Genomic DNA, 23863 nt, shown 5'->3' with positions numbered 1-23863 from the left:
AGCACACACAGTCTCATACCTATGGTTTTGCTCCTCATTTTAGATTTTAGAATAGTTTTATTCACTTATTCATTTACCCATTCACTCATTTGTTTAATTAAATGATCAAGCAACAAATATTTACCCAGTACCTACTACATGCCTAGTGTTGTGTTTGGTGCTCAGTAAGGATGTGTCCTAGCCAGATGGTATTCAAATAATCACACAAATAATCAGTGTGAGTGTCCTGAAGGAAGAACATGGTTCAATGGAAGTGAGTATTAAAAGGACTTGATTTAGGGAGGCCTGGAAATGTCCTTGAGGAGGTGAGACTGGGCAGATGTCTGTTAAATGAGCAGTAAGGTAATTAGGTAAAGCAGGGGAAGAGGGAAGGGAGCTCCAGGAAATGGGAGCAGCTCATGCAAAGGCCCTGTGGTGGAAAGAGCATGATTTAACAATGAGGATTCAAATGAAGGTCAGCGTGGCAGGAATGGAGAGAGCAGAGGTATGGGCAGGACCTCGTGGGCCATAGAGGAGCTCTGTCCTTATCGTCTGTGCAGTTGACACACAGGGAAGAACAGGTGGAGGACAGGAAGGGATCCAATTTCACAGTATGGGTAGTGGGACTCAGAGACATAGAAGGAAGAGGTTTTAGAACTTCCTGTTCTCATAGAAACACAACTCCTGGTCGGCAGCTTGACTCAATTATGGGTGTCCCCCAACAGCTGTTAGCTGCGGGGCAGGCTGGTCCCCCCGGCCTGAGTGGATAACAGGAAGGATGCTCGGGCGGCAGAGGAACATGCTCTAGCAGTCCAGCTCTGCCGCCCCCTCTGCGCACAACGAGCCGTTTGGGCAGGAAGCGGTGCCTGCTGCTCGCAGATCCAAATGTATTTTGCTGTAATGGTCTGACAGGGAGGCCTGGTTTCGACTTTAATAGAACACAAGGCACCCAAACAACTGGCATAATCTCTCCCTTGAAAGGTAATGGACGGCCTTTGTGTGCTGGGGCTTCAATTTATAACCGAGATTAAATGTAGACAACCTCAAAATACTCACATTCTGGACTCAATTTATAACGCTAATAATAAAATATATTGTGATAGCGATTTTCATACTCCAGGTATTCAACATTCAGAGATTCAAAAGATCTGAAAAAGTCCCTTCGATTCAAGCTGTTTGTAATGCGCAGCGTGCGACGACCATGATAAACCGTGGAGGGGTGGAGTTCTCAGCAGGCAGGGGTGGAAGGGAGGCTGGAGGCGGGGGAAAGGCACGGACTTCCTAAATGTTGACTCAGATTGCACAGAGCGAGGTTTCTCAACCTGGGTGCTATTGACATTGTGGGCTGGGTCATTCTTTGATCTGAGGGGCTGTCCTGTGCCTTGTATGATATTTATCAGCATCAACTCCCTTGTATCCGTTGGATGCCAATACCACCCCCACCCCCAGTGAGAACAACCAAAAATTGCTCCAGACGTTGCCAAATGTCCCCTGGGGGCTATGTCCCCCTCCTGCCCTTTGGGACCCCTGTAATTGATTCATAATTAATACATCTGGTGTGGTTGTTTTGTGAAATAGAAACAAGGGTTGGTGATAATTTGAAGATTGTTTTACATACATATTTTTAGGTTTCCGTAGAATATGGCTAGAGGTTTTTCAAACCGAAACGAGTTTTAGTTCTCCAATTATTTAGACACAAAACATGTGTCTGAGAATGACTGCACTCCAGCCTTCCCTGGAACTTCCAACTCTGGGGCAAATTGCTTTCCATTCACGGAGGAAAGTTGAGCTTATGATTCTGCAAGTCGACTTTGCAATTTTAAGTTTGCAACGCAAAAGTAGTTTTGCCATATTTTTTTTTTTTCTGTGCAGAAGAACAAAAAAAGGAATCATCAGTTGTTGGCTTTTTCTGTGCTCTGGAGACTTTAAATGTTTCTCCCCATCTCAGCTCTGGTGGGCAATGGGACAGTATGAAAAGCTATAACACAATCGTTGGGATGATTTACCGTAGCCTGGAGGAATTGGAAAAGCTCTGTAAAATTTCCCGAGAGAGTGAAGCGCTCTGACAGGGGTCCGAGGTCCGCCTCCCCCCCTCTGCTGGGGCCAGACATCACCGTCCAGCTCGGGCTGCGCCGGCCGAGCAAACAGTGTCAGACTCTCGGCCTCTTTTCCAGGTTGGACGTGAGCGACCTTGAAATCTGGCAGAATCTCCTCGCATCTCCGCTGTCCTGTTTCTGAAAATAAAAATAAAAGCAGTGACTGAATCCTTGTCTGAGTGTTGTGAAGTTTAATGAAATCACAGCCGGGGAGGGGTGGGGAGGAGGTCTGGTGTTGTCCTTTGAGGAGGGTTACTTTTCACCTTGACGCTCCCAGGGCTGCCCCAGTGCTTTGCCTGTTTCTTATTGATAAATTGGGGAGGTGGGCAGATGTTTCTTTTATATATTTGGAGATGCAGGATTTAGAAGTGTCATGGAAGTCCCTGTTAGCCAACCTAAATTCAAATCTGGTAGGCTGGGGTTAGATATAGATAAGGTTAAACTTATATGCATATATAAAATATATAAATTACATAAATGTATTATATTTGCAAAATAAGTTTAAGCTTGTCTAATATATATAGTTGTTTGCTCTCTATCTGTAATATATAAAATAGATTCAAGTTATATATAAATCTACACTAGAAATAGCAAATATCCTCTGATAGATTCATAATATGAATAATAATAAAATGCTACCTAAAGCCTGACCAGGCAGTGGCACAGTGGATAGAGCGTTGAACTGGGATGCAGAAGGACCCAGATTCGAGACCCCGAGGTCACCAGCTTGAGCGCGGGCTCATCTGGCTTGAGCAAAGCTCACCAGCTTGGACCCAAGGTCACTGGCTTGAGCAAGGGGTTACTCAGTCTGTTGAAGCCCCATGGTCAAGGCACATATGAGAAAGCAATCAATGAACAACTAAGGAGTCCCAGTGAAAAACTGATGATTGATGCTTCTCATCTCTCTCCGTTCATGTCTGTCTGTCCCTATCTATCCCTCTCTCTGACTCTCTCACTGTCCCTGTAAAAAAAAAAAAAAAATGCTACCTAAAAATATTGATATACCATGGCTTCCATGATATGTAAAAGGTTTTGATGTTTTAGATTTAGAAGGTATTACCCATATGTACTAAAAAGGTGAATGGAGTTAGAAAACTTAGTTGGTCTGAATATCAGGAAGCCCTAGAAATAAGTCACTCTGGGCAGCCTGCATATTTATTTGGGGGGGGGAGAGATGTTACTTATCTACAGCTCCTGAGGGAATATGGAGAGGGCTTGTTTTATTTTGCTTTGTGGTCTGTGCTCCCGGAAGCAGGAGGATTGGGCACAAAAATATTGGTGCATTTACATTAAGGCTAAAGACTAACCCTGAGCTAATGTTGAAATTAGCCAGCTAAACTTGAGTTAGTTCGGTGGGGGGCGGGAAGGGGGAGGAAGTAAGAACATGACACCAACATTTCCGAAAAAAGAACATGATGGTTTTGGAGCATCCTGGTGGCAGGAGCATGGAATGTTTGTCTTTTGAAAGAACGTAGGAGGAAGATACCTGTGAGTCTTTCCATCCTGACACTCAGAAGTGTGGGCCCTGAATGGTAAGGCTTTCATTCCTGTCCAAAGTGACACTAATAACCCCACACTTATATGAAGTTTGCAAAGTATTTCCCCAGACATCGTTTCATCTAATCCTCACAATCCCGAAAGTGGCTGTCATTATTCTCAATGGATAGGGTGGCCCAGAAGGGTCAAGCAACTTTCTCAAAGCCCTTGATTGGGAATTAGTTGTAAACCAATTCTATTCCACACAGCAAGTTGCTTCTCTTTAAAAAATAGATAATGAAATAAACAAATAAATGAAAAGAAAAACTGAAAACAACTAGGATTCCAGGTGGAGTTGGAAATCAATTAGAGTGGTTTTGTTTGCTTTTTAAAAAAGTTTCTTCCCTTCCAACTCATCACCCTTCCCTTTGTAATTTAATTTCCAGCTAGTGGTTTGCGTAAGGTCATTTTTCATTTTACAAAGATAAGAAAACCTGTCTTCTTGTTAATCATCATCTTTCTCCCACACTGAAACTCCCTGTTGGTTAGTTGGCCAAATTTCAACATTGGCTGCTGGTGATGGGTCACCGGGCAGTATGTACATGAACAAATGCACGTTGTGGTTTTAATTACCCCGATCTCTCCAAGGACCATCTCGTCCTCCTCCACATGTGGATTCCGATTCACTAGTTTTAAGATGCACTGAAGTCTGATCTTGAAATTGATAAAAAAAATCTTAGCCCAGAAGGCATGAATGTGTGTGTGTGTGTGTGTGTGTGTGTGTGTGTGTGTGTGTAAGTAAGACAGAGAAAGAGAGAGAGACAGGGACAGACAAACAGGAAGGGAGAGAGATGGGAAGCATTAATTCATAGTTGTGTCATTTTAGTTTTTCATTGATTGTTTCTTATACATGCCTTGACTGGGTGTGTGGGGAGAGGTGCTTCAACCAAGCCAGTGACCTCTTTTTTTTTTTTAAGCCAGTAACCTCTTGCTCAAGCCAGTAACCTTGGGTTCAAGCCAGTAACCTTGGGTTCAAGCCAATGACCATGGAATCATATCGGTGATCCCACCTCAAGCTGGTGACCCTGTGCTCAAGCTGGTGAGCTTACGTTCAAGCCAGATGAACTCACGCTCAAGCCCGTGACCTCAGGGTTTCAAACGTGGGACCTCAACGTCCCAGGTCAACATTCTACCCACTGCGCCATCACCAGTCAGATGGCACGAATCTTTTTATGGCATTGTGCTACTCACTCTGCCACTGTGTTCACTGTAACCAAACAGCTACCATTTTCACTTCTTCTTTTTCAAAATTTCTTAAGTTTTTTGTTTGTTTGCTTTTATCCTCCACTGATTTGGACACATTTATATTTTCTGAAGAGATGTTTAAACCATTTGTTACAAGTTTTGTTTTGCTGTGTGTGTGTATGTGTGTGTGTGTGTGGTGTCCTGTCAACAGTACAGTGAGGATACAATGTTAGAATCTCAAAACATGATTAAACACAACTTAGTAAATGTTATTGCTCATCATTTGGATTTGACCTTTGCAGCTTCATTTTATTTAATGCCATCATCGATGTTCTTACTTTGAAATATACACTTCCTAAGTTTTGTTTTTGTCTTGAAGGGCAGTATTTTTCTAACTATACCCGATTCAACTATCTTCTAATAACACCTTCCCTCAAATATATAATGGGTTTCTATAGTAATTCATATCTATTTTACGTGTCTGCCTGTCTACCCATCCATCTATCATTATTTATCTGCAGAAACTAAAACTGCTTCTTCTGGAAGGTGCCAGGACAGATTAGCATATAGTACATGTTAGTCCCCAAAAGTGGTCTTTTTGCCACATGGCCTCTGGTGAGCATCACATGGGGATTATCTCGTGGACATGAGACATCAAGCCATCCCTCACTAACACGCTCGGCCTTTTGTGGAGTAACTCTGCTGCTTCTCCACTTCACTCAGACTTGAGAGAGTTAATTATTTAATATGTTTGCAAAGTGCATTGAGTTCCCTAGAGAAAGCATGCCGTATAAATACATATAGATGAATAATTAATTAAAGTTGAAGCAGATTACTTGGTGAGTTCTGCCTTAACTGCCCCATTTTGCTAATGAGGTGTTTTGAAGTTACAATCTACTTTCCGTTTCTGGCCCCCTCCTTCTTTCCAGCGCCGTCTCCTTCTGCCTCTTCTTAATTTCCTTCTGTTTAATTCCTTTTCCCTTCTGTCAATTCTATCAGTGCCTACCATATTGCAGGCGCTCGGTCAATCACACTGATTTAGCGCCAGATCTATAGGTAAAAGCCTTCATTAACTTCAACAGGCATCCTAAGCTCCTCAGAACTCTAGGGTGAGATTCATAATTAGATAATGATTCTCATGCGCGCTGAAAATGAGAAGCCAGGCTCATGAAATGCTGAGCACGGCGTGGCCATCAGTAGTCGAGAAAACCCTTGTTAGCTGACCCGTTTTCCCCGATCTGTTTCAAGTAAAACAAGAGATGCTGATGCTCAAAAATTAATATAAATGAAGTCAGATCCCTCCTGCAACCCCGACTCCTCTCACGGGCTATGAAACAAACAAACAAACAAAAAGGTTGCAGTTGAACGGCAGGGTTTGGAGGTTCCTCAAACTGGCTCTCAGGGAACGGAGGACTGATTTAGATCGCGTTGGAAAGGAGCGACGTAATTGTTGATGGAATGCTGACGTCCCAAATCCCGGTTATTCCTTTACCAGAGATTAAGAGGAATTAGGGAACAGTGCACGTCCGTCCTGCTAAACCTGACCCAGTTTATTTACGCTGTAATCTTACTTCAGAGCGTGAGAGGTGAAATGAGCTGCTCTTATCAATTAATAGCTGAAGAAAAATGTAGATTTCGAGTTCAGTGTAAGAGCTATTTACTGCAAAGCGCCACAGGAATGAAGAGCTGCTCCCTGTTACGCCGGGGAAGGGGCAGAGAGGGGCAGGGGAAGTGCTGCAGACCTTTTTTTTCTTCTTCTTCTTCTTTCTTTCTTAACAGTTTAAATTACTGTGCAATCTTGGATTTTCTAGTGACCTGTGTTAAAGCCCCGAGGCTAAAGCAGACCTATAATGGATCTATTTCTGAATTGTTCGGCAGTATTGGAGTTTAAAACAGCAGGCGCGGTAGATGCATATAATGAGGCCAGTGCTTCCTTCCAAATCCAGGAGGCCATTGGTCATGGCCCCACACAGCCTCTCAAAGTACAGGGGAGAGCCAGCTCTCCCTCAGCTCTCTTCCAGAATTCTCCAAGCCTGCCTGTCCTATCCTGAGCAGACAGACGCTGCTGTAGGGATCTGAGATGAGGGTCAGTGAAAGACCCCGGCCTCACCCCAGGGATCTCCCCGCCCTGCATGGCCTGCCCCCATCCCAACCCACTTGCCACTCTCAGAAATTCACTTCTCTGGGTGAAGGGGTTGTTCCACGTTCAAATACCTCTGGGAGGTATAACACATTCTCCTTACAAGTCGTTAATAATTTAGTGTTCATTCCACAAACATTTGTTGTTTTTTGAACTTACTCATAACATGAATTAATTGGAGTCAGGGAGTGAGAAGACGTGGGAGTCCAAAGCTGCCTTTCTGCTAGTCGCTTGACTCCTCGGAACTTCAGCGCTCACACCCGGAAGAGCAAGGGGGCGGGTCAGGAGACCTCCGGCCACTTCCATTCCCCGCACTGTCAACCTCCGAGACAGCTGTGGGATGGCCGTGAGCCAGGCGGGGGTGGGCGGGGAGGGCCTGGGAGAGCCCGAGACACAATGAGATGAGCGTGGAAATTCATCAGAAGGCTCAGGGTCTTTGATCTGTTTTGTATCCGCCTGAGGCCTTGGGTCCAGTTTCCAGAATTCAGCACAAAGCCAGAGACGCAGTAGGTACCCTGTAACATAGGATTAAACAAAAAATAAAGGGAAAATGACAACACCGATATAGTTTTTCTAGAGCTGCTGGACCGAAGTACTCTAAATGGAGTGGCTTGAAACAACAGAAGTTTATCGTTGTGTGGTTCTGGAAGTGGAAGTCCAAAATCAAGGCGCTGGCAAAGCCTGGCTCCCTCTGACGCTTCCAGGCGAGGATCTCTTCTTGCCTCTTCCAGCTTCTGGTAGCCCAGGCAGGCGTTCTTCGGCTTGTGGAGGCAAAACTCCAGTCTCTGCCTCTGTCTTTACCTGGCCCTCTTCCCTCCGTGATCAGGTGATCACGTATCATCCCTCTGTGGACGCTGTGTCCAAATTACATCCTCTCGTAAGGACCTCAATCCTAATGGACTGGGGCCCATCCTATGATCTCATCCTAACTCGGTTACATCCGCAAAGACCCTTTTTCCAAATAAGCTCATATTCATAAGTATCGGTAGTTAGAATACAAGTCAATCCATAGCTTCCAAGGAATTGAAACATGGGTGTGAAGGCTCTCGCTGATTGGAAAGTTTTTATGCAAATGTAGGACAAGGAACTCAGTTTGGCCATTCCTTCCAACCATAAGGCTTTCTACAAAGTGTTTCAGTATAAGAACTGTCCAATTTAGGGTTCTGAAGACAAATGAAGGGGAAGATTATAGAAAATGAGGCCAAAGGCACCAAAAGGCAAAGTTCACTACCTTCACCTGTTGCTTGGACCTCATTCAGGTCCCAAGTAAGTGAGGTGACCTCAAATACTCGTGTAAACCCAGACTTCCCAAGCAGGGACCGGCAGGCAAGTGACACCCATTCACCAAGGCCATGCTGGAAAGAGTAAAAATCGCTGGCTCACCCTCATCGTTATGCCTTTTATTATCATAGACTCGGCAGGTCACTTAATGAAGAAAAGCTTTAGTAAGCACCAGTACGATGTTAAGCATAGCACTATTCAGAAGGCAGATACGGTCCCTGACCTCCCAGGGCATGGATTCTAAAGGACACAAGGACAGCTGTGTATATATTTTATATATATTTTTTTCCCTTTCCCTTTTTTTGGGGGGTTAGCACCAGCGAAGTGTTGTGTTCTAGCTGATTAGGAACCACAGGTCTAAATTTCAATTCCAGGCTGAATAGTAATTTTTTTCCTGAAGGTTTGAATAAATCATCCAATCTGCTTAAGTTTCAACTATTTTCAGCATTTCTATTTTAATCACTAGTTTGGGCTGCTTAGGACCCCGGAGTCACCGAACCCTTCTGTGACTTAATTTTGAACGGGAATGAGGAAGGAGGCAGAAGATGCCCTGAGAACCGACCAGAGAAAATGGGCTTCAGCCACAGCCTGAGAGATTTGGGCAGACACAGGGGGCCTTTTCTTGTTAGCAATGACTGCAATTTTTTGGCTTGCAAAACTGTAATTTTGGGAAAGATAGGCAAGATTTTCATGGAAGGAGGATCATTTAATTTTCACTCTGCTTTGACTGCAAGGAGACAAGTCAGATGAACTATCCATTCAGGTAAATCATCATACCTCAACCTAATAAGTGCATATAATCCATCCTGCACCCCTTTTTACTTTGAATGCCAGGAAGCTTAAAGCTAATTATACCACTCAGTTAAAGTATTAATATTAGTGTAGCGTACTGTTCAGTGATCTATGGCTGTGTGAACAAACTACTCCAAAAACTTAGTGGCGCAAAACAATTTATTTTTCTCTTTCACGGTTCTGTGAGTTGACAGGACTCAGCTGAGCAGTTCTTGCTTAGAGAGGCACATGTAGCTTCTGTCACATGGTGGCTGGGGTTGGGGTCACCTTAAAGTTCCAACTCTGCTAGATGCTCAAGACGGTTTGCTCACTCACCTGTCTGGCACCTGGGCTGCAAGGGCCACCATGGCTGGAGGCCGCTGGGCATCTCTGTCTCCCCCCACACGGCTACCTTGAGCTCTCTCACAGTTCACACATGGCACTGGCTTCCCTCACGGAAATACCTCCCCGGGGATTATGATGGGAGAGCTGGTTCAAAGGTGGGGTCCACTTTGGAGGCATGCTGTCACAAGTATTTATAAACCTTCTATTCTGTATGGTCTCATCAAGGATGTATCTTTCCTTGTGACCCTCCCTTTTTTTTTGGAAGCAGGTAAGTGTGAATAATACACAAATGGTGCTTTTCTCTTGTCTAGGGCTTGTTAATTTACCCTGCAGCCACCTATGCTACCTGACCTGACCTTCATGACAACATGGAAATGGGCAGATCGGCAACTTAATCCCTATTTTTATAGACCTGGAGACTGAGGTTCACAACGGACGAGTGACCTGCCCGAGGTAACACAGCCAGGAAGTGCTGGGCTAGGCCCTGAACAGGTGTGTCTGGCTCGACAATCTATGTTCTCAAGCACCTGAATCTAAAACCCAGGTGTGGCCCTGGCCAGTTGGCTCAGCGGTAGAGCGTCGGCCTGGCGTGCGGGGGACCCGGGTTCGATTCCTGGCCAGGGCACATAGGAGAAGCGCCCATTTGCTTCTCCACTCCCCCCTTCCTCTCTGTCTCTCTCTTCCCCTCCCGCAGCCAAGGCTCCATTGGAGCAAAAGATGGCCTGGGCGCTGGGGATGGCTCCTTGGCCTCTGCTCCAGGCGCTAGAGTGGCTCTGGTCGCGGCAGAGCGATGCCCTGGAGGGGCAGAGCATCGCCCCCTGGTGGGCAGAGCATCACCCCTGGTGGGCATGCCGGGTGGATCCTGGTCGGGCGCATGCGGGAGTCTGTCTGACTGTCTCTCCCCGTTTCCAGCTTCAGAAAAATACAAAAAACAAAAAACAAAAACAAACAAACAAGAAAAAAAAAAACCCAGGTGTGACTCCCTGCCATGGTGCACACCTGCTTGCCTCTCCATCACCCCCTTTCACAGCAGGAGGTGAGTGGTGTGAACTTGACTCCTTGAGCAAAATGCCTCATGCAACCCGGCTCTGGCATCCCCTGGACGTGGACCTGGGCTCTTTCCGACGACTCGGTTCCTTCCTCTGGATAATGAGGCTCTGCTGCTAACGTCATAAGGATGAAATGAATCAATGCATCAAAGTAATACTTGATAAGAACTTTAAAAAGAAACCTCTTGAGAAAAGCTACAGAGACAAGTAGCTATTAAGAGAACCCTTGTCTAGCTGTACCTGCTCTATGCTTTTCTTGACTTAATAGGGACCTTGCGAAGCATCCATACAGGTACGGATGATCTTGACGATTCATTTCACTTGGTGTTGCATGTTACCGATAGACTGAATGCCCTAGGTCGATGTCAATGTTTGCCTGAGCATCGTGATTTCAGTGGCGGGATTCAGCTATAAAATACCGTCAGGACTTATAGATACAGCCCGTGTTCCCCTGAGCTGTCACGTGCACTCACTCTCTCTCTCCAATTATTTACAGTGACAGTCCCACCCTCTATGCCCAGTCGCTCTCTCCTCTCCCTCTCTGTCCCAAAGGGATCTCTACTTTCACCCCCAACTTCTCTCCACTCCTTTTCACATGCATGTGCTTCTCAACACACTCCCCCAAAGATTTCCTTTCACAGACATGCCCTTGACTTTCTGCCTTCAGTGTGCCTGCCTTCCTCACACCCTCAGTCTCCAGCTATTTCTGGGCTCACTGAACCTGCAGTGTCCCCCTTCCCATCCCGGGCCCCCACAGGGATGGTAGGAGAGATTTTTGCAGCCATGCCCAGCAGGGCAGGATGCAGACCTATGTTTGAGTGGGGAGGCTATGAACACCTGGCTGCACCTGCGCAGGCGTGTCCAGCTCACGCAGTTCTTCACTATTAGCCAGAGTGAGGATTGCCCTGCCCACGTGAACACGGCACGGACTGCCTGTGTGTGGTCCAGAGAGGGCCTCACTGCTGCTTAAGGGGAAAGTGCTCTTGACACAAGACAAGGCTTGGCTCAAGGGAGGCCGCCTGCTTTTTCCCAGCTCAGGGTGGGGAAGAACCGAGCTGCATCTGCCCCTATCCAGAAGGGCAAGGAGCCAAAAATAACCAAGAGTAACAGCATCTCATCTGACAGGCCCGGAAATACTGCTCGGAGCGCACCAGGGCTACAGACTGAGTCATTCGCAGACCTGCGACACTCTCGCAGACATACCTGGAAGAACTGTTCGGTTACACAAGGACTTCCATCCCCTCTTTGCTACAGCTTCTCAAAGCAGGGGCTCTGTGGCCCATAGGAAGAGAGCAGGTAGAGGCAGAGACTTGAGGCTCCACAGACAGGGTCTGGGGACCAGGACGTGAGAACTGCGTCTAGGGACCAGGACTATTCTATCTGGTAGAATAGTCTAAAGGAAGAAGGAAATAGGAAGCAGTTGTTAATATGGAGGATGCCAACCAGACAGGAACTGGAGTTAGGGAAGGGAAAGCCCAGATGTTATGAGAAAGATGGAACACTGACTGCCACACGGGGCGTCCAGGATTCAGCTGGACCCTGAAGGTAGGCCTGGGTACAAAAAAAGGCCACGGTTTCCCATCGAGATGGAAAGTATGCTGTCTGACAGCAGTCTTCTATTTGTGTTTTGTTCTCTTCCATTTTGATGTAAAAGGCAAATGTCACAGTTCATTCATCTTTATGCTGAATATTTGAAACCGCAGACAGGGAGGAGGGGGTGGGAGAGAGAAGGGCCCAGGATCCCCGAGAACGCTGGCCGAGGGAAGAGCACGGAGGAGATCACCGTGAGTGAAAACGGGAAAGAAGGAGGGAAGGTCGAAGGGAGCCAGACAGGAACGGGGTGGGGGGGACAGAGGAAAAAATGAAAAAGGAAGATGATGGATTCGATTTGATTTAGTGGGTGAGAACTTTCTACACACAGCACCGTGGGAACACACACAGCTCAGACACAACCTCTGCTCTCAAGGGGCTTACGGTCTACTTGGAGGCGAAGAGGAAGCCAACAAACTGATTGAGGTGTGAAGCAGGATGAGCTGATTTATATCTGCTCAGTGGGGCTGAGAGGAACGACCAATTGAGTTTGAACCCGAGGTCTTGAGGGAAGGCTCCCGAGAGCTGGTGGCATCTGCCTGGGCCCCAGTGGTTTACGTAGGAGGGAAGTGGGAAGAATGAACATTTCTCACTCACAAGGAGCCCTCCCCTCCCCTCTTGGAACCCAGAGGTCAGTTGTCTCTGTAGGGACAGATCTCTGTACCTTGTACACCCTTAGTCCCCAGAAATATGGTTTCCAAGTATCAGCACAGAGAGTGACAGTCCACAGGTACGTTCCCAATGGTGCACAGCAGAACGAGACGAAGACCAGTTAGGAGTTCTTCACAAGCAAATTGTATTCAGCTTCAAGGGCCGTCTTTCGTTATGTTTTTACGTCCTTCCTAATTTTTGGATGGTAAAACGTCCTGATCCCTTTTTTAAAAAAGATTTTTATTTATTGATTTTACAGAGAGAAGAGAGTTGGTAGGGAAGCGAGAAGTATCTCATAGTTGCTTCCTTTAGTTGTTCGTTGATTGCTTGTTGCTTGTCATACGTGCCTTGACTGGGCAAGCCCGGGTTTTTGAACTGGCGACCTCAACGTTCCAGGTCAGCGCTTTATCCACTGCGCCGCCACAGGTCAGACAAAATGTTCTGACCTTTCAATGAAATAATGCTGATAGAACATGTTATAAGTATATCTAGTGCTTTTTTTTCGCTTGTTGAAAGTATTTTTACTTGGCAAGTCAATGGTTGGCCAACTGCATTGGTTCCCTTAGATTTTATGGCTTTTAAACCATTTCAGCATCTGAGAACTACTGGCTTGGGATGTCATTCAGCGCCCACAGAGGCAAGCAGACTCAGTGAAGGTTCTGCCTGGTTCTCCAGCCCCGCCTCCCCCCCCCAGCCCCCCCCCCCCAGGCCCTGCATGCTTCTCCACTGCGCTTCCATAAGGGAGCCCGCCACCCTTCCTTGGACCTTGCTGCCTTTGTCCTCTTCTGGGTTGAGTTGTGGAGTTAGTTGTTCTCTCCTTTGAGGGGATGTGATAAACTGATTCACTTAGACAATAATGAGAAATACCAGATTAATACAGTCTCCCCAGGGGCCTTCACATTTTAGTGGAGTATTAAAACTTAATTCAAACCAATAAATTATAATGGTGGAATTTTAAGGCCTTCCCCAGTACAACGGGAAGGCATGATATTTTTAAATAAAGGAAAGAGCCTTCTTCTAAAATCAGACCACACCCTTCAAATTACTGACACAAGTGGCTAGAGAGGCAAGGGCAATAACATTCTGTCTCCTGAATCAAAATGTCACACTCTACCGTGAATAGAAATCCTGACCTTCTCTTTCTCTGCCCCTTTCCACTACAGAATTAATCAGTTATCACTTCTACCCCTGCCCTGGGCCACAGAGCAAACTAGACATCCCTTTTAGGGAACCACATTGTGCTTGGATCAGTTTTCTGCATTCCTGCTGCTCCTCGACCCCATGAGAAGGGGAGGTCTGCCACCTCTGGGTGCCCAGGGCCTTTGGCGTTGCCTGACACACAGTAGGAGTGCAATGGGAGATGAGAAAGTGAAGGACCGGAAATGCCAGTTTAAAATAGCCCAGTCCCCTATGGGGGTCTCTACATCGACTACAGTTAGGTAAATTCAAACCTGTAAAACTCACAAGGCTTTGAAGACTCCAATTCCATGAACCCTGATTGCAAACAACCTGGGGGAACCATTTTGTTTCCTGAAGATCATCATCCAAGTCCGTGGGCAGTGGAGGAGAAACCCCGCCGGAAGGCCCAGGAAGACAGGTGGAAACTCCACAGACACTGCGAAGCCCCTTTCTTCCTAACTGGCCGATAATTTTCCTTTCAGAGACCTTAAAAAGTAGAGTTTATATTTGGGCCCAGAAAATAAATGACATGACCTGAGTCAAAGTTCCCAAATCCGTTATCCCCTTGGGCCCTTGAAAGCCAGTGGTTTTCCACATCACACAGGAGAATTTGAGTTCTTTGGAGTCTGTGGAAGTGGGACAGGGCGGTGGTCAGATCTGTCAAACAAACACCTTCAAATGCTTTTATGTGGTGACTGCTAGACGTGAGAGGCACAGAGGGGACCCTTTCCTATTAGGCAGTGGTTCTGAAAATGGGCTCTCTGAACCACCAGCATCTGTATTACCTGGGTGCTTGTTAGGAAGGCAGCTTCCCAAAGCCCCAGCCAGGACTCACCGACTCCGAAATTCTTGAGAGGTTGTTCAGCCACGTGTGTGTGCACAAGGCTGAAGTCAGAACCACTCACATAAAGCAATATCTTGCAGTGAGTGATTCTGGGCGGAGAGCCTGACCCAGGGCCACAGCCCTCAGGTGACCTAAAAAAAACTAAGGGCTGAGTCAGCTGAGGAGCTGAGTGTGGCCAGGCCTGCAGAGAGGTGGTGGAAGGCACATCCAGGCCCAGGGGATTCCTAAGCTGGTCAGACCCAGCCCTGGGCATCCAGTATTCACCGCCAGCCTCTCCTTGCGCCTTTGTGACTTGGCCTACTGTGGTTGCACCTCCACAAGGAAAGGGCTGTGTCTTCTCAGGCTCTCAATCTATTATTAGTTCCAATCTGCACAAATCCACCAGGGCCAACAGGAAGCTTTTGCTAACTTTCGAAGGTGGTTTAACTGTTTCAGAGTAGAAGCTGCGGGCCCAAGCAGTTGTCTGAGCCCCTAGGCATGGCGCTGTCTTTCCCAGCGCTCCAGAGCAGGCCTAAAGCTAGGGTGTCCTGCTTTAGGAAGGCAACACGATCCGGGCCAGTCCAAATCTGTGCCCCAAGGCCAAAATGTGCCTGAAATTTTTTTTTTAAAGCTGTTTGTTCAAGAGCCTCACCCCCTGTCATTATGGGCTTGAGTACAATTGCATTGGCCTAATTAATTCATTTTCTTTCCCGTCCAAAGTTGAAGCTGGGGCTCATAGATACAAATTAAATACAAACCCATTTTAGGCGCCGATACTCTGGACAATTAAAACAAAGAGCACGGCAGCGGGGGCGGCGGCCACACCGCACAAAACCCTCGGGAAACACCCAGAACCTGCAGCGAGCCAGCCGGCAGATTGGGGCGCAACCCGGACTAATAATGTACCAGCAGGGAGGCTGCCCCGCCCCAGCAGGTGGACAGGTGGAGGTTGGCAGGGGTCAAAATCCATCCTTCAGGGCTGGAAGCTGGGCCGATGCGTGGCGCAACTCCAGGGGGCACACTCGCTCCGCGCCCAGCGGGAATGGCGCCCTCGCAAAAACACAAAAAAGCAACCGAACAAAACCCATTGCACCGGCGGGAACTGGGCTGCGCGACCCGCCAAGAGGAGTGGGTGGGATTGGGAAAATACGGGAGGAAGAAATATAATGAGAAGGGAAGGGAAAAAAAGGAGAAAGTGATAAAAAATAAAAAAAAGACGGGATTAGGAGGAGAGAGGTGAGAGAGAGAAGAGGGGAGAGGGGGGAAAAGGGAAACGGAGGGAGGGGAGAGGATCGCGAAAAGGAAGAGCGGGTAAGGGGGGCGGGGGAGGACGGGAAAGAAAGGGAGAGGGGAGGCGTGCCGGGAGCCGAGCCACCCGGGTGGGGGGCGGGGGCCGGGGGGCGGGCCGGGGTCCATCCCCACCTGCGTGGGTGCCGGCTGCCCCGAGGGGTGGGAGCCTGGCGGCCGGAGGGAGCGGCCGAGAGGCGGGCTGGGCTGGGCGCAGAGGGGAGGGAGGGGAGGGGACGGGGAGGCGGGGAGGAGCCGGAGCTCGGCTGGGGCTGCGGGGGCGGCGACGGCGGGAGCGGCAGTGGTGGCGGCTGGTCCGGCAACGGCGGCGGCAGGTGGCCCCGCGCGCGGCGGCCGGCCCGGCCGGGGGCGGGCGGGAAGGTGGCGCCTCGGGCGGGGGCCGGTCCCTGCACCAGGTGACCTGTTCCGGCCCGGATCCGGGCGGCCTCGCCATGCAGCGGCGCGGCGCGGGGCTCGAGCGGCCGCGGCAGCAGCAGCGACAACCCCCGCCGCCCTCGGTCGGCCCCCGGGCCGCAGCCATGGTCCCCCCGAGCGGCGGCGTCCCCGCGGACCTCGGCGGCCGTCCTGCTTGCGCGCTGCTCCTGTTCTGCTACCTGGTGAGCGCCGGACCCTACCCGGGTCCTCCCTTCCGCGCGGGGTCCCGGGAACGCGGGTGGAGGGGCCAGGGACCTCCGCCACGCGGAGCGGGTGAGGTGTAGCTAGTTTTCTCTTTTCCTGGCCGCTGCGCCCCGGGCGCTCCGGGCACCTGGGATGGGTACCCGGGCGCGGAGAGCGGTGCGTGGACCGGACTTGCCGCGCTGCGCTCTCGCTCGTGTCCCTTTCTCTCTCTCCCAGACTCGCTTCAGACCTGGCTCAGGTTCCCCTCGAGACCCGGCCTGTCCCCCACTCCACCTGGGATCTTCGCTAACCCACGATCCTTCCCTACCTCTTCCGCACGGCTTTCCAACCCCCCTCCCTACCCGTCCTGGGCTTCCCTTAAAATCTTCTCGCAGCTCATTCTCTTCTCGTTCTCAACTTCGCCTCTTCCCGCGAATGCCACCCGCCTCGACCCTCCTTTTAGTTTCCACTCTATCCTCATGGCCCGGACCGTCTTTTCTGCCAATGCACCGAGCGATGAACCTCTCGTTTCCAGCGCTCTTCCAACTCCTCCGTGGTCACTCTAGCCAAGTTGCGGATGCCAGAAAGAAATCTAGTTCTCTGTAACTAGATTACCGCCGGAGTGGTGACTTTAGCTGCGTCTTGAACATTGTCATTTCTGGGAATACGTTTGGCTTATGCATGTCAGTTACAATTTGCACACTTTTTGGCTTCTGTTTTAATTATCAACTCAATGGCAATAACCTATTTTTCAAAACCAACTCATTTCAAATACCAGAGTAATTTAGACCCTCAGAAAAAGGTGGGAGAAATATCCCTCAGTTCCTTTGATGGCTTTTCTTCCTTCTGCTTTGAGTTCTAAACAATAGTAAATTTACAGAAGGTGACACCCTTCCTGTCCAGCCTACCTTATGTTCCAGGATCCTGCAGAGACCTTGGGTTATCTCGCCATATATTACTGTAAATAAATGAAATGGAAAATGCTGAATCATGAAACTGATGTAATAGGAAATTCACAGAATGTGAAAAAAAATTGAGCAGTGTCATTGTCCAGAATTTTTCTTCTCATTTATGTAGCCTTGTCATTATTTGGAGTCTGTCTTCTGAGAAGCTAAAAACTGCTTAAGAGACACTTGCAGGAATTAGAATCTGATTCCAAGGAAATTTGCCACCCAGCCCAAGTTTCTTTAACATTCTTTACTGCTTGCACGTTTCATTTCTTGAAGCAAGGGAGTGTAAAAATGCAAATTGCATTTCTGTTTTTGCATCTACCTGTTGAGCAATCCATTATTTTCTTCATATTTTAAAATTAGCCAGTAACAAATTTTGTGGTTGGATTTACTTCATATTTTCATAAGAAGTTGTCAGTTACCGTGAATGATTTTTTTTTTCACCTAAGAGATACTGTTATTTAATATTTATGCCACAGGGTTACAGCACACAGGCTTATAAATAAAACTGCCATAACAAATGACAGGGTTTCCGTCTAAACAGATGATCGCTGTCCACAAGGCACTGGTTACCCACAGAGGCAGGAATGATGGAGTAGAGTATCGGGTAAAACATTAATGTACAGGTGGTCTGGAAAGTTCCACATGGAAATTTTGACACCTGGCAAAGAGAAGCCACTTCTTGACAATTCCAAGAAATCAGAGTAACAGGAGGCCTTGTGGTCTGTGGGAACAGAGACAGATGGTGGACCAGGTATTCAAGTGCTGTATGGACAAAGTGAGGGTTAAGAGAACATCACAGGGAAGGGGGAGATGACGCTATGGGCAGACTAGAGTGAGGTAGGGAGGTGGGGAAGGAGGGCTCTGAAAAGGGAGATGCTAGAAAATACTGTCATGTGGGAAATAACTAGAGCATAGATGAATGTCTTGGCAGACAGGGACAGAATGGATTTTGGAACTATCCCGGAGAGGGAAATGTCAGTGCTTCCTGACTGTGCTCGTTCCCTTCAGCTGGGCTGCAGCAGTGCTATTGTAAGAGAAGGGCTTTGACAATGAGAAAGTCGTTTTGCAACCGAATGAGAAGCTTTTGCAAAACCCCAGGGAGGTCAAAGTGTGACTTGGAAGGTGGGCTTCTCCTTTTGTTCTGAGGTGTAGCCACCTGCTAGGGATTTTGCTCTGGAGGTATGTGCTACCTGAGATACTGCCCAGGTGAGGCTTCTTGACCTTGCAGAGGTTTCGCCTGCAAATTGGAGGAAATGTACACGTCTGCGTGAAAAACATGAAACAGCCAAGAAAAAGGTGCATAATTGCGTGCATTGTGCTCATCAAAGAATACTTCCTAGAGGAAGTGATTGGTCTGGCGAGGGTGGGTGGGCAGGTGGAGGGTAGAGGTTGAGAAAAATGACTAGGTAGGACCTCAGGCATATGTAGACACAGGAAGGAGAAAGCTATCCCATTATTTGAAAGCCTAAACAACAACAATAATAATATAGCAATAGTACTAAGTTATTTATATGCAGTGGCTGATAGTAGGTTTAGTAACGACCCTCAGGGAGCAGCTGTTATCCCCATTCAGATGAAGTAAGCAGGCCCAGAGAGGGTAAGTTGCCCAGGGCCGCACAGGTAGTCCATAATGGAAACCCAAACCTCTCTACTTCCAGAGTCCCAGGTCTTAGCCAGACTAGCTTATTACCTTCTGGATTTTACTGCGTATAACCCATTCTTCTAATGCATAGATGTATGGGCCATTAGCAAAAAAGCTTTCACAATTAGCAGCTACTGTGCAATTGGCCAGGATGTGAGGTCATGTCTAAAGTAGCCTAAAATACACAAAGCAGGAAGCCACAGATTGGAAGCAGGATGTTAGAGAGAGAGAGAGAGAGAAGGTAAAACCATAAGATATTTGCCATTCATGATGGAGAGGTAAGAGAGTGGGTCTTCATACAGTCCAGACAGGAGGTTGGCGAAGGTTAGCACTTGAGTTTGTATGATTTGTGTGTCCAAGTGTAGAGCCGAGTGTGCCTAGGAAGCCAGTTTCAGAGCCGATTTTTTTTTGTGATTTGGGGACCAATTCCCATCTTGTGTTATCCCCACCCATTTGCATGTTCACAAGAGCTGGAGGTTGAGAATGTCTTTCTGAACAGATGCCTTTAAGCCCCTGCCCTGGTGGGAAGCATGCTTCCTGGAGCCAGGGTCCAGGGTGATGGGCTCCCCCTTCTCCACTGGCTGGGGCAGAGTAACCTTCAGTAGCAGCCTAAGAATGGAACTGTGACTGTAGCTAGGATACTGCCAAAGCATGAATAATTGTGACGAGGCCTGAAAGATAAGTCACGGAATAATGCCAAGCAGATTTCTGAAAAGATGATCCCTGGTTCTAGCAGCTGCCAGAAAATTCTGAAGGTCATCAAAGGTCAAGATGCAGAGAGTCTCCCCAGAGAGGGCGAGGGCCTCAAAAGCAAAAGGTAATGAGATCGATTCCACTGAGGTCACTGGTGCTGAGTGGTGTGGTCCACACAGGACTTGCTCTGACCCACAGACCCCCTTGTCCTTCTGTTATTAAACTCTTACCTCCTTCTCCACTTGGCCTGCCCCAACCCCGTCTGTGACAGTGGCACCTGCAGAAGGCAGGTGCCATTCCAAACTCTGGCTCAAAAGTATAATTCTTTTCTTAAAGGAGAAAACAAATATCACAAATGGCTAGTTTATTGATGGTCGGCTGTGGACATTTGCACTTGTTCGACAATCAGGGGACAAAGAAAGAAGAGGATGTCAACAGTGCAGACGTACATGAGGATCGTTAGCAGATGGTGACTGTGACAGTCTTGTCCAGAACCCTCTGTGAGTGGCCACTGGTCATCCCCCCTAGAAGTAATGACGCATGTAACACAGGACCCGGAAGAGCAAGACAAAGTGAAGAAGGCTTGATTGTCCAGCTTGTGCGAGAGTGATTGTGAATATTTGAAATACAGAGATCATCCTCAAACGTCGCGTCAGCCAGTAGTAGCTTTCCACATCCCTCCTGACCAGGGCTCCTACAATCTCCCAGGCGATGCTGTTTCCCTCTTGACTTCTAGCCCTTCTGTTCTTGTTGGTAAAAGTGTAGGAACCGTAAATTGGATGACCGGAAGCAGCTGGAGGAAAGGTAGAAGAGAAGACATAAAGAACCCGGGTATTTCACGGAGAAGATGGATAGACTTATGTAGGCCATAAATAGCCTACAGTGGATTCAGTCACCCGGTTTATTGGCTCATCCGTTCCCCTGAGAAGGGAGCTGAGGTGCAGGGGGCCATGCAGCTTGTGAGGAAAGGCCGGGTAGCTTCTGACTTGGCGGTTCCTATCTCCCATCCGCACCTGGAAGGAGCTGGGGGGCTGGATCAGTGCACAGTGTGTGTCTGTGGATAACATCTGCCCTCCCCAGATACAACATGACACGTGTAGTGACCCCATAGAATTTAAGCCACCCCCACCCCCTTTCAAGATGGGAGTGAGGAAAGTCCTGAGACTCCCTCACTTGCAGTCAGAGAGTAGTGAAGGTGTAGAGGTGAGTGGTTGAGTGGAGGGGTCCTTCGGAGTGTCTCTGGGAGGCAGGAGGCTCGCCATTGCTGACTTTGGAGTTAGCGGATAATGGATTTGAATTTTTGGTTTTGCTGGTTGGCCTCGGGTTAGTTGCTTACGCTCTCTGAATCCGTGTCATTTCCTCAGCTGGAATTCTGTCCTTCACACGGCTGTTGTGAGGATTAGGTCTGAAAGGAGACGTTCTCCGGAGTTCTTTGTGAAAGGACTAGGTTGGACTTGAGTGGGAAAGGCTTAGGGCACCTGTTCCAATGCCTTGCACACAGCAGCTACTCAAAGAAATCAAACCAAACCAAACCAAACCAAACCAGACCAGACCAAACCAAACCATGGTTACCCTTATAGGATTTGAATTAGAAAGCAATAGCCTACCGAGTCATATGAAACAGGGGAGAGGGTCCAACACAGTACGAGTATTGAGCATTATTGGGATTTTGTATACTGTGATGGAGTGTCCCCTAGCCAGTTCTCAGGTTTGGGAAGGCATACTGGCTGAATGGGAAACATTTCCCAAGGCATGTCTTGATTTTGAAGTCCATATTGACCTCATCGTCCATTCTGCTTAATTGCATGCTTCATTGACATAAACAGAATTTTTGCTTATTTCTAGTCTGCAGAAATTTAAAAAGTAGGCCTTTTAAGCCAATACAATTACCCTTTTGACCTATGGGAAGTTTGATCCAGCCAGTTTGGAGAGAAAGCCCTCATGAGCCAAGGTTTTCTTAAGGTGAATGAATGGGTGGGGATGAGAAAAACAGTCAATTCTTGTTTGCGTATCAGACATACCCACATACATACACATGTGAGATTAAATGTGCTTTTCATAGTGAGATGTGAATGACTTAAGATTTTCCCATTTCTGTCCCTTCCTTAAATAGTGGATCATGTAGAGAAAAGAGCAAAGTTTTCTCAGCTCTTTAGAATAAGGGAGGGTTATTTGAATAGAGTTTCTTCTTATTGATTTTGTTTAAAGGAATCAGATGCAGTCATCCTGAAAGAAGTTTAGGCTGTATTGATAGATTTTTTCCCCCCCTTCCATCCAGAAGATGCATAAATTCATCTATTTCTCAATTCCCAGGCTGAACTGAATGCATTTAGATCTCTAGTTTTGGTTCTTTTTATCATCAACACACAGTAACCGACCCATTTCTTTCTTTTATAAAAAATTTCAATACGTCGACAATTACACAAGGACAAAAGATGTGTGTTTTGTGACTGTGTGTGACACTGTCAAGCTTGACTTTGATTAGGGCTTACTTCTGGTCGAAACAGATGTTTGAGGGCTCAGGCGTCTCCCAGAGCTCAGACCATTGTGTGCAGAGCAGATCAGAGCAGACCAGCTTCCAAGGGCAACATCTCCGTGGCTGCCTAAATGGCATAATTTGAGGGGCACAGAAATGTCTCCCTATCCCCCGAATATCTCATAGCTGCAGGGTTTTGGGCCTTTGCTTTTAAGTAAGGCATTATTTCTACCAGGCTGGCGTAGACATGCAGATATGTGACATTACTGCAGTATTTTGTCATTATCACATTAACATGGATGAACTTGCTGGAGACTGATGGGGGTGGAGGGATAAGGCATTTTTAAATTTTACTTTGTATTTTTGGTGTGAAAAGAAAAGGTTCCAGGGGAGTTGTTGGAAGATCTAGAGCAGTGGTACTCAAACCCGGGCCACAGACCGGTACCGGTCCGTGGGCCATTTGGTACCGGTCCGCAGAGAAAGAATAAATAACTTACATTATTTCCGTTTTGTTTTTTTTTGTTTTTTTTTTTGTATTTTTCCGAAGCTGGAAACAGGGAGAGACAGTCAGACAGACTCCCGCATGCGCCCGACCGGGATCCACCCGGCACGCCCACCAGGGGGCGACGCTCTGCCCCTCCGGGGCATCGCTCTGTTGCGACCAGAGCCACTCTAGTGCCTGGGGCAGAGGCCGAGGAGCCATCCCCAGCGCCCGGGCCGTCCTTGCTCCAGTGGAGCCTCGGCTGCGGGAGGAGAAGAGAGAGACAGAGAGGAAGGAGAGGGGGAGGGGTGGAGAAGCAGATGGGCGCTTCTCCTGTGTGCCCTGGTCGGGAATCGAACCCGGGACTCCTGCACGCCAGGCTGACGCTCTACCGCTGAGCCAACCAGCCAGGGCCTATTTCCATTTTATTTATATTTAAATCTGAACGATGTTTTATTTTTTAAAAATGACCAGATTCCCTTTGTTACATCCGTCTAAGACTTACTCTTGACACTTGTCTCGGTCACGTGACACATTTATCCGTCCGTCCCACCCTAAAGGCCGGTCCGTGAAAATATTTTCTGACATTAAACCGGTCCGTGGCCCAAAAAAAGTTGGGGACCACTGGTCTAGAGGGACTAGACGGCTAGGAGAAGTCCACCCCCTGTGGGGGCGGTGGGGGCCGGAGTGCCACCTTCTCTGACCTCACCTCAGCTCTGACTCCCAGAAGCCCAGTGATAGGCCAGAGGGAGAGGGCTGTTCAACAGGAGGTTGATGAGACTGAATGGAAAACTGAATGGGGCCCCTCCTCACAAAAGAACTTATGAATGTCAGGAAGGGGGGGGGGACTCACGGTTGGATCAAATCCTTTGATTTGCATGCAGGTGCCCCCAGCATGGTGAAGCAGTGACCTAGGGCGGACCACCAGGGCACCTGGTGGAAATACCCACGCCCAGGACTTTATTTCAGCAAGAGACACTTGTCAAAATCCTACTATGTGCCGAGCCAGAGGCATAACAATGAATACAACACAGACTCTAACCTCATAATTTCTAAACAAAAGAATGTTTGGGTAACTCTTAGCTTAT

At 47.9% G+C, this 23863-nt stretch overlaps 1 protein-coding gene across 1 annotated transcript in view; it reads left to right on the top strand.

Moving 5' to 3' along the window:
- The first annotated feature begins 16181 nt into the window (after positions 1 to 16181).
- Positions 16182 to 23863, top strand: part of SEL1L3 (SEL1L family member 3) — a 118823-nt gene continuing 111141 nt past the window's right edge. The window contains exon 1 of the mRNA XM_066384851.1: positions 16182 to 16529. Coding sequence (XP_066240948.1) covers positions 16365 to 16529 — 165 coding nt within the window. The 5' untranslated portion in view covers positions 16182 to 16364. The remainder of the gene's footprint in view (positions 16530 to 23863) is intronic.

Source organism: Saccopteryx leptura, chromosome 5 (assembly GCF_036850995.1).
Source record: "Saccopteryx leptura isolate mSacLep1 chromosome 5, mSacLep1_pri_phased_curated, whole genome shotgun sequence".
Taxonomy (NCBI): domain Eukaryota; kingdom Metazoa; phylum Chordata; class Mammalia; order Chiroptera; family Emballonuridae; genus Saccopteryx; species Saccopteryx leptura.
This window is presented reverse-complemented; position numbering and strand designations above follow the sequence as displayed.